Source organism: Staurois parvus, unplaced genomic scaffold, assembly GCF_062004578.1.
Source record: "Staurois parvus isolate SC_StPar_1 unplaced genomic scaffold, SC_StPar_1.0 ptg000772l, whole genome shotgun sequence".
Lineage (NCBI taxonomy): Eukaryota > Metazoa > Chordata > Amphibia > Anura > Ranidae > Staurois > Staurois parvus.
In genome coordinates this window covers 1,412,007-1,423,545 of record NW_028318568.1, presented here as the reverse complement: position 1 = coordinate 1,423,545, position 11,539 = coordinate 1,412,007, and the positions used below count along the sequence as shown (strand labels likewise).

The 11,539-nt window shown below is 39.7% G+C and overlaps 1 protein-coding gene across 1 annotated transcript in view; it reads right to left on the bottom strand.

The window, feature by feature from the left end:
• Positions 1-751: 751 nt before the first annotated feature.
• PIGM (phosphatidylinositol glycan anchor biosynthesis class M) overlaps positions 752-11,539 on the bottom strand; it is a 92,818-nt gene continuing 82,030 nt past the window's right edge. The window contains exons 5-7 of the mRNA XM_089654522.1: positions 5,305-5,563; positions 2,676-2,777; positions 752-1,520 (exon numbers count right to left, since the gene is read on the bottom strand). Coding sequence (XP_089510648.1) covers positions 1,350-1,520; positions 2,676-2,777; positions 5,305-5,563 — 532 coding nt within the window. The 3' untranslated portion in view covers positions 752-1,349. The remainder of the gene's footprint in view (positions 1,521-2,675; positions 2,778-5,304; positions 5,564-11,539) is intronic.

Genomic DNA, 11,539 nt, shown 5'->3' with positions numbered 1-11,539 from the left:
ATGGGAGCGGAATGTACACGAGTGCACATGCCTTTCTGGGCCGGTGTTTGAGTCAGCAGGAGGTGATGAGAACAGTAGTAGGGAGATGGTAGCAGTGAGGGGGAGATGTACAAGTTTTGGGGTGGAGTAGGGGGGTAAAGAAGTGAGATTTTGGGAATGCAGGATAGTAATATGAAAAGGAATAGAGGGGACATATTAAAAAGGTACACGGAGTGGGACTCAGACTTGTAAGAGATGTTTCCCAGGGTGTTTGCTTGCAGTCTGTCCAGCATGCAGTAAAGTTTCTTGCTGCTGTTGTATCTTCCTGCTGCTTGAGTTATCCTGCTTTAGTTAAATGGCTGTCTGTAACTGCTTCTTAGCACTCCATCAACGCAGCACACACACACACACAAACGCAGCACCCCATCAGTGACTGTGCCCCCCCATAAGCAATGTTTTTTTACATGTCATGCGGATTGGATGCAATTCAAACCATCTAATCTGTATGTATGTGAACCGGCACTGAGGTATACATTAGATGAATTTATAACAACTGGATTTCTGCTGTGCTCTTTTTTTCTATGGTAAACATTATAAAATTATTCCAGTTCACATGTATCACATTGCATAGCTCGTTTCCTCTGCCAACATCTGCTTTTAAAATAATTTAATGAAGGGTAACATTTGCTCCACATATACACGAAACATAAAATTAAAGATCTTGTAAGAAATTTCACATGGACAAAATGTTAAAAAGAAACAACTGAATCCATTACCAAGTTAACACTCATTTTATAATTACCTACATTAGGTATTGTAAACAACACAATAAAATGAAAGAACATTACTGTCTATAGCAATGAGCTGCTGTAGCTCACATGATCAGTTTACACAATAGCAATTTTTTTCCAAGTTCATCTTCATTTCTTTGCTAATAAGAGGTAAGCTTGCCCGTTATTTCAGTGTGTATATATATATTTTTTAAACTTGTTCTCAGGCAACAGGACATAACCCAAAAATGAGACTTATAATAATTTTTTTAATTGAATTTATACAACAAAGAAATTGCCCTAGAAGAAGGAATCATAAACAGGGACTTGGGCATAGATGTGATCATTTTTATGACAAAATCATCAGTAACAAAGGTGTCGGCTTAAGTACAGAAAGAAATGTGTGGTTACGACGTAATATTTGCTTGGATGATGAGATAACCGATATCAAAGTTGTGTTTCATAACCAATATTCTCATCTGCTGTCTTTCATGCACCAAAGTATCCAAGAGGAAACAATAAAAATATGTTTTATAATGTCCCCAAAGGGAAAGGGAAAGAGAGAGAAAAAAGGGGCATAAAGGAGACGTTACACCATACCTAGTGCCATTTATCTTTTGCTTTGTTTAATTCCTTTAGTTTGTATCTAGATATTATTTGTGTGAGAATGTAACAATTTATAACGAGAAAGAGCAATCCAGCTAGCCACACTTGTAAAAATGTATTTTTTCCTTCAAATTCCAGAAAATAGGCTGGAGACAGCCACAAAGCCTACAAAAGAACAAAGCAATGTTAGTTTGATATGCATGATTTAAAGAATATGTAAACAAAACATTACATATTCCAGATATTTGCCTGCTGTACCATTTACTTGTATGAAAAAGTATCCTTTTCTCTTTGTATTGTTTTCTTAGTGTGAAATCCCTGATGTTCCTGCCAGTCCTGTTTTTTTTTTTTAATTAAAAATGGACCACAAAAGCCATGAACCATGGTCAATTTTCTGGCTGGGCGCTAATTCGATGATCAGACTTTTGCTGACCCACCGCCCCCTGCACAGCCGTTCACTAGGAAGATCAGTGTGCATTATAAACATTTATAAATTATAAATACATTTTTCACTTTTTTTTTTAGATGTATGCATAAATGTTTTGCCGTTCACTTCGATTTTAAACTGAATGAGTGGTTTTATAAGATGGGAGTTTACATATTCTACAAAGAGTGGTAGACAAGGTGAAGGCTGATTCACATTCTTTATTTAAGGATTTTTAAGGGCAAGAATGTGTCTACAAAAAACTCTGGTTCACACCAGTAGGGCTTTGAAATCACACTACTTCAGCAGGCTTTCAAAACCACAGATTCAGTGTGATTTGGCACACTGGTGTGAACCAAAGCTTGTTTTAGAACCTTACATTATTGTTCAATTTCATTGTGGCTTGCAACTTCATTTTACAAAAAGTCAATACAATACATAATGAAATCACAGAAAAGTAGTACAGATACCTTTTTCAAAGTCGCTGCAACTTGAGTCGCAACAATTTGCAAATGGGGTGTGCCTTGTCATGCAATTTTGAACTGTCAAATTGCATTGGTGTGAACCAGAGCTTAGTATTTTTAATGACGCAATGTCAATTTGTCCATGTGCACACAACTATTTACTTGCACAGAACTAACAATTACCTTTAAAGTTTTCCCATATGTTCCTGGAAAATTATATAATTATATTTCCTTGTCTCTTAGCCAGTGAATCTATGGAATGCTATAAAATCGTGTTTAATACAAATTACATGTCTTTTAAAAGCAAGCGCAAGTTTATGAATATGGCAGTTCTGTTACCTTAGACTTTCATTTCATGGCAGTTTCGCTATATTAGCCTTCAGAATCATTTTGACAGTATGAAAACTAGTAAAATTATATCACAGGTATTACCTGTCCAAGAAACCATAAAATTAGCAGGAATGTTCCATGTCGCAATGACATCTGCAGCCCAGGCATAATGAGTGGCAGGAGACAGAGATACCAGAGGAAATACTAGAAGATAAAACCAGAATATTAAAGCTGTCACATAGTAACCTTCTGTCACATACGTGTTAAGAAAAGACAATGTACATGGCTTTTTAATTTTAATGTTACCTTAAAAGTATATTTCTACAAAATCTTTTGATGTATGGAAATTGGCAGAATGCATCACTCTGTAACATGATTGGAGGTTGTAAACTTCTAAGTATATGGTATGCAACACCAAACAGAAAAATAGGATTTTTGTCTTAACTATAAATTTCTTTTCTTGGCGTACACTACAAGATGAAGTATTCTGGAACCTATGGGTTATGCTGCTATCTTCAGGATACTGGACACTGGCAAAGAACACTGTAAGGAAGCCAGGCATGCAAAATTTGGAGTAGATCATAAGAACAAAGGGGAGGGGACTCTTGTCCTCTAATGCAATGAATAGGAATATAGTATATTTGTCTCACCTGTAAAATGCTTTTCTTGGAATGCATTACAGGACACAGGATGAAGTATTCTGAAATCAATGGAACATCCAAAAGCAGCCCAACTGAGGGGTGGGCATAAGTGCAACCAAAGACTAACAGGTTCAGTAGAAACAAAAAACAGGTTAACAGAGGTGGCTCAACAGAACCCATGGGGCTGCCTGAGGAGAACTTCAAAACGAAGCTGATATCAGCTGAAGCTTGAAAATCCACCATGTAAAACATAAAAATATGTGAAGAGAAAATGAGGTGCCAGGCTTGCAAATTTGAAAAACAGATGCCGAATGCTGAAAATACCAAAAGGCATTAACTGATCTAAACAGAACGCGCCTGACAGGGAAAGCGGAAAATGTCCTTGAGGTCATAAGCAAGAATAATGAGCTGTCGAATCCATCTATTCAATAATGGCACTAGAAGCTGGCTGTTATCTATAAAGACCTTAAGGAATGACAAATGGTGAGAAAGGAGCTGTAGCTGACAAACTCAAACAGCTCATACCACAACCAGACAATGGAGGAAAATTGTAGAATTTGTAGGCGTAGGAAAGAGAAATGGTAGAACATTGTCCTTATTAAGGTGAAAAGAAAAACTCATCTTGAGAAGAAAAGGGGTTCTGGGCCCCCCAAAAAAACTTGTTTTTTGTGTAGCATAAGAAAAGATTCCCTAAAATTTAAGGCCACTAACTTGGAAACCTGTCTCACAGCAGTGATGGCAATGAGAGGCAAATTTGTGATAAAGGCTACACATAGGAATGCCTGTGCTAGTTTCAAGGGCTGGCCTCTGAAGAGCTGACAGAAATAGGTTTATGGCAATGTACAAAGGGGAACAATGTGAATGACACCCTGTACAAAAGGCATTCCCCAGTGTTAGAGGAGGGAAAAACAAAAACCTCCAATGGTCGAGAACTGACCCTTGATGGTACTCAAGGCCAAATGTTGCTCAAGAAAAGACAGGAGAGAAATATGCTTTCCAAGTGCAACAGCAGACTTTGTGAGAAGTTGATCTCCTAGCATTCAAGAGCATCAGCATGACCAAATCTGACAGGCGCTAGTCCCTTAGGACTTCAGCTTGAACATCCAAGCTGTTAAACGCAAGTGACTAAGAAGCAGGGTGGCAAACTGGCCATCAGGACAAAAGATCCAGATGATCCTGGAGTGTTCACAGAGAGTCTGCCAGGAGCCTGACAAGCTCTGTATACCACATTCCTCCTGGCTCAGTTCAGTGCATTGAGAAACACTGGGACTGCCTCTATTTTAATCTTGCAAAGTACACGAAGCAGGAGCTTGAAGGGAGAAAAGTGTAGATCAGGTAGAACTAATACCACTTGTGACCAGAGCAATCACTGCAAAGGAAAGAATCCTTGGATTTGGAGACAAACCTGCTCAGTTTGTTGGAACATGGAAACCAGGAGGTTCTAATTTGACAACCATGTAATCCGCCTGCACATTTCCCATGCTTGGAAAGTGCAATGTGCTCAGGGCTGGAACATGAAGTTCAGCCCAACTAGAACTAGATTAAATTCTCTTGAACCGCAACAATTCTGCTCCCACCTTGATCCTTTATGCTACTACCATAGCACTGTCCAGCAGACTCCTGGTTGGATGACTTTGCAAATGAAAAGTCAAGCATAGAAGGGATAATTGAATAACCCTGAGATCCAGAATACTGATCGGAGATGAGATTACTCCAATGACCACATTCCATAAACTGAGAGGGTACTTAGGACTCCTCCTGAGCCCGATAACTGGTGTCCATTGTGATCACCTTCCAAACCAGTTGAAGGAAAAATATTCTTCCTTATCCCAAAGTTCTTATTTAAATAACACTTACGGGTCTTGTCCACCAACAATGATGTAATAATGATCACAGAGCTGCATTCATTTATATCTTTCTATATCAAACTTGAGTTCAACTATAAAAAGATGGCACCTTTAAGGACAAACCTTTAACAATGATCATGATTTGAGAAATGCAATTTTAAATCTAAAAAAATAACTTATTTAAGTACTCTTAATACCTATTGATGTTTGATCTGTACCACATGAATGAGGTGAGTTAATTACCTGAGATGTACATACTTTGTTGAAGCTCACAAAAATAGAGATATTGAGAAAGCAGCAGAATGGCAGGTCTTTATAATAGGTTCCAGATACCACACAGAGCAATAGCATCTGAGGAAGAAAAGCCATGAGACCCAGGCTGAAACTCCAGTCACTTTCAGCTTTAATGTACAACATGTAGAAGTATGGAGAGAAATTGTGCCGTATATCTCTTCGTGTCAAATGGTACAGATATGTGTGCTCAAAGAAATCCCAACCATACCTGACAAAACAAAAACAAGAAAATACAATAACATTTAGTTCTTGGGTGTAGGCTAAAAAAAGACTTTAAATAAAGTCTAGTTTTTTTTTTTTTAAATAACAAACATGTTATACTTACCTGCTCTGTGCAGTGGTTTTGCACAGAGCAGCCCTGATCCTCCTTTTCTAGGGTCCTCTTCTAGGGTCCTCCACCATCGCTTCTGGCCCCTCCCTGCTGAGTGCCCTCAGAGCAAGCAGCTTGGTCTGGGGGCATCCAAGCAGGCACACTCTCAAACCGTGGCTCTGCAGCCAATGCCTCAAACTGCTGCCTCAGCCAATCAGAAATGAAAGTCCCCAGGGTGCCGAGGTTCTAGTGGACATCGCTGGATCGAGAGGGGGCTCAGGTAAGTATTAGCTGGGGGGGGGGGGGGGCTGCTGCACAGAGAAGGTTTTTTACCTTTACCCATAGAATGCACGAAGGTAGAAAACCTTGAGTCTTTAGAACCACTTTAAGTGTTTATAGCATCTATAATAAGTTGCAGCAATGCATTAAAATGGTAATAAATTCACAAAATTCGTATGTGTAGGTGGCATTCAAATGGCTTGTACTTGCATTGTTTAGTAGACAGTGGCATCGGCGTAAGACAATGACGTAATTGGCGCATGCGTAGTACTCTGCATGCACAGAACATTTAGTGTGCTGTGGATCAAAAGAATGTTGTGCCGATATGGTGCCTCCTGTGCACATGTGCAGAAGTGACATCACCGTGGCCCGGATAATTCAAACGGCCAGAGAATGCCAACCTGGAAGGAAGACCAGACAAAGATGGAAGTGCCTGCAGCAGTAACAGTGTGTGGCTGGAGAGCTCCGCTTGTAAAGGCAAGTCTGTCAAAATGTGCTAGTATATTCTACAAAGAGTCATTTACATTTTTTTTTTTTAAAGTGCACAGTATAATTGAGGCATGGGCAACAGTAACACTACACTAGCAGGTCCACATAAAACAATAGAACTGGGGTTAGCCTGCAACTCAAAAAGCTGCCTTACACCCAAATTTGACATCAAATGAGGCATAAGCATCATCTGTCTGGTAAAACTTAAAAAACGTGAACAGAAGACCTGGTGAAAAACAGATCCTTAATGCCAAAAAGCCCAAGTTGCACTTGCAGACCTAGTTAAGTGTGCTTTGACCATAAACCATGGTACCTTGCCATTTAGACTGTAAGCTTGTATGATGTTCTGTCTGAGCCACCAAGAAACGTTAAGGGGAAACCAGTATCTCATGCATTATTTCTTTAATGGGGGAAAGGCCTAAACCACCTTAGAAAGGAAGAAGGCTCTAGGCATCAACACCATCTTGTCCTTGTAAGACCATAAAGGTTTCTTTACAAGGCTTCCAGAGCATAGTGGATGGCAACAAGAAAAGCAACTTGATGAGTAAGGGTGAAAAGGGCAATATCTCGATAGGTTCAAAGGGTGGTCCTTGAAGTGCCCACAGACCCAGATTCTATTTCCCCAATTCACAGGTGGATGAACAAGAGAAGCCACATAAGAGATACCCTGTGCAAAATTCATAAATCAATGAATGGGTGGCTAATTGTTTTTAGAATAAGATCACACAGGCCAAAGTGCTGATCCAGGCCTGATTACAGAATGGTCAAGATTCTTTCCATAGAACATTTTCTGCAGTGAAAACTTCTTTCTCTGCACCATGTGAAGTATGCCTTCCATGTGCAATTGTACACATTGCTGGAGGTAGACCTTCTAGTGTTACAGTGTGGGAATAACCAAATCAGAGAGGCCCCTGTCTCACAAGACTTAGGTTTCAACAGCCTTGCCATTAAAGCCAGCAAGGTGGTAAACTGGTCTTTAGGTGAGGACATTTGGTTGCTTTGGAAAATCCCATAGGGTATGGGACATTAGTTTGATCAGAATAGAGTACCACATCTGCCTGGCCCAGTTTGGAGATATGAGGATCACCAGAATGCCCTCCATCTCAATCCTGTGGAGTGGATGAGGAAGCAGATTAAGAGGAGAAAAAGGCAAAGATTGTGCTGTACTGATCCTGCAAAGTCATCACAGAATCCACTGCTTCTGATACAGGTTCTCTGCATCTGTAGACAAATCTGTCCAGATTCTTGTTGGACCTAAAGGCCAGCAGGCTCACATCCAGTGTTCCTCACTTGTAAAACAGGTCCTGAAATGCTTAAAGGTGTAGGCAGCTGAGGTAGTCTGTTTACCAATTGTATGACAAACAAGCCTAGGATATGGACTTCTGCTCAAGATAGAACCATTTGTAACTCCTGCCTGCAAGAAGACTTTGGGATCCTCCCTGATAGTCAATGTCTGATACTGCTCTGGTGATGTCTGGCTCACTCCTGATCTAAACAAAACTTGCAGTTCAAGAGACAAGGAGACTAGATTCCACTGGTGACCATGTCTCCTGCACCGACAAGGTGTCTATGATTTCTTCCCATCCTTTTAGGCTGGCATCCATTGTTAGAATTTTCCAAGACAGCAGGAGGAAGGATTTCTCCACGCCAGAGTAGATTCCTGAGCCACCAGACCAAAAATAAATTTTGTATTTACAGATAAGAGACTCATATTAAAATATTGACTAACCAGTCTACACAACAGTGTAGGGCTGAATGTATGCGCTCTAAGCTTAGCTCTTGCAAATAGGATCAATAGTGAGAAGAGTGGTGAGAGATGTGGCATACACAGTCACAACACTGTAGCTGATTACACAGCACTTAAATCCCCATCGTGTTAACTCTCTCTGTGGAAACAAACAGAAAAATAAGGATTAATAGGCCCTCAACAGTTCCAACAAATATAGTAGCTCCTGATACTCTGCACATACAGTAGACTCATTAAGTAGTCTTAAGAGTCAGGGTCATACTAGAGACTGTGACATTGTTCTGGACCTGGAGCTAACAAAGACACAAAGGTCTGGAAAACATCACAAGCAGAGCCTAATGTCAATGTCATATTCCAAGCTCGCCTTGCAATCTTCAGTCCAGGCAGCTGGGGTCTGAGTATAACTCTCCAATTTATTTGCTGAGGATGCACTGAGCCAGACAGCTGCATAAAGAGCCCAGATCAGCAGCATGTAATTTGGAATTTTGACTCATGAAAATATAAATCGTGAAAAGGAGAAAATGGCTAGTAAAATAGTTAAACTTTTCTCAGTAGAGATAAGATGTGCATCCTCTTAGGACACTAGCAAAAAACTGAAGCATGCTGGGAGTGGAAGTGGTTATACCTGGCTGGCCACATTTTTTTTCTTTTGGGAGTGTCCAAATGCTCCTGCAGACCAGAGTATAACTAAAGAAAGAATGAAAGAACAAACTTTTTCTGAGAAGTAATTGCTTCAAACCTTATAGCTTTTCTGCCGCAGTAGAAGGAAACTGAGTAGCAGTAGAAGGAAACGGAGCTTTGAAAGTTACGGCAAAACAATTCCAACTGGTGTTCCAGCTCTTGATGATTACCCACTTATGTCTTCAAAAAAGCAGGGTGGTAACAAAATGTGTACGCAAGACTGAAGATTCTAGAACCAGAATAAGATGGCAGCAGGGGGTGAAGGAATAATGAGAGCAAGGATGTTGCATTTGCTGGAGGACAGAACTTTGGGGCTTAGTCTGCCATAATGTGCTGTGCAAACGTGCAGATTATAGGAAAGGGCCTGGTGATCTGTAGTGGAATAGTTCCACTTCAAACTGCACACAGTTTTAGTAAGAACTGGAAAAGTGTTTTTTTTTTTTTACACATACAGTGGATATAAAAAGCCTACACACCCCTGTTAAAATGTCAGGTTTCTGTGATGTAAAAAAATTAGACAAAGATAAATAATTTCAGAACTTTTTCCACCCGTAATGTAACCTATAAACTGTACAACTCAGTTGAACAACAAACTGAAATCTTTTAGGTGGAGGGAAGTAAAAATAAAAAACTAAAATAATATGGTTGCATAAGTGTGCACACCCTTAAACTAATACTTTGTTGAAGCACCTTTTGATGTTATTACAGCACTTAGGCTCATACCCAAAAAGACTATCAGCATGGCACATCTTGCCTTGGCAATATTTGCCTACTCTTCCTTGAAAAAACACTCCAAATCTGTCAGATTTCAAGGGCATCTCCTGTGCACAGCCCTCTTCAGATCATGCCACAGATTTTCGATCAGATTCAGGTCTGGGTTCTGGCTGGGATATTCCAAAACTTCAATCTTTTTCTGGTGAAGCCATTCCTTTGTTGATTTGGATGTATGCTTTGGGTCGTTGTCATGCTGAAAGATGAAGTGTCTTTTCATGTTCAGCTTTCTAGCAGAAGCCTGAAGGTTTTGTGCCAATATTGACTGGTATTTGTAACTGTTCATAATTCCCTCTACCTTCACTAAGGCCCCAGTTCCAGCTGAAAAAAAAAAAAAAAGCCCCAAAGTATGATGCTGCCACCACCATGCTTCTTTGTAGGTATGGTGTTCTTTTGGTGATGTGCAGTGTTGTTTTTGCGCAAAACATATCTTTTGGAATTAAGGCCAAAAAGTTCAACCTTGGTTTCATCAGACCACAAACACACTTTCCCATATGCTTTTGAGAGACTTCAGATGTGTTTTTGCAAAATTTAGCCAGGCTTGGATGTTTGTCTTCGTAAGAAAAGGCTTCCATCTTGCCACTCTACCCCATGGCCCAGACAGATGAAGAATACGGAAGATTGTTATCACATGTACCACACAGCCAGTACTTGCCAGATATTCCTGCAGCTCCTTTAATGTTGCTGTAGGCTTCTTGGCAGCCTCCCAGACCAGTTTTCTTCTCGTCTTTTCATCAATTTTGGAGTGACGTCCAGTTCTTGGTAATGTCACTGTTACACCATATTTTCTCCACTCGATGACTGTCTTCACTGTGTTCCATGGTATATCTAATGCCTTGGAAATTCTTGTGTACCCTTCTCCTGACTGATACCTTTTAACAATGAGATCCCTCTGATGCTTTGGAAGCTCTCTGCGGACCATGGCTTTTGCTGTAGGATGTGACTACGAAATGTCAAGAAAGACCTACTAGAACAGCTGAACTTTATTTGGGGTTAATCCAAGGCACTTTAAATGATGGCAGGGGTGTACTGATTCCTTTTTAACATGATTTTGAATGTGATTGCATAAGTGTGCACACCCTTTTATAACTGGGGATGTAGCGGTGTTCAGATATAAGCAATCACATTATTTTAGTTCTTTTATGTTACTCCCCCCCCCCAAAAAAAAATTGTTTTTCAATTGAGTTGTACAGTTTACAGGTCACATTAAAGGTGGAAAAAGTTCTGAAATGATTTATCTTTGTCTCATTTTTTTTACACCACAGAAAACTGCCATTTTAACAGGGGTGTGTAAACTTTTTATATCCACTGTATGTATATAAGTTGATGAAGGACCTAGGAGTGATACTGGAGATGGTCAGAGAGGCATGAACTACAAATTAATTCTCAGAACTTTCTATTACTATCACTAAAATGGAGGCCCAGCTAACACTTTTAAGCATTTACAGCAATAGTTTTTTTTTTTTGAATGAAGATCTCCCATACATTGATTAAAGCTTATCATTGTAGGCACCCCTATTAGTGTTAAATAGTTTGTGTCAAACCTCTAACTGCCACTTTTCCTGGACAGCTTGGTCTGTAAAAAGTTGAAAAATAATATACCTACAGGCTGGATCAACAGGTGAAAATAAAAGAAAAAAGCCTCAAAAAGAAAACTAGTGCAGTAGCCACATAAAAGAATCGGGAAGCTGCGATAGAACATATTTGTGGGTTTAATACTGCCTTTATGAGTTTCGGGAAATATGGGTATTTTGTGCAAATTACCTCTGCAAGAGTAGCTTGAACCTCTGCAAGGGGACCATTGGTTGCCTCTTCTACATATTATCCTCACCCCTCATAGTCATGATTATTAACTATTACCTATTTATATGACTATTGGTATGAAATGTAAAATATCAAACTTTGTA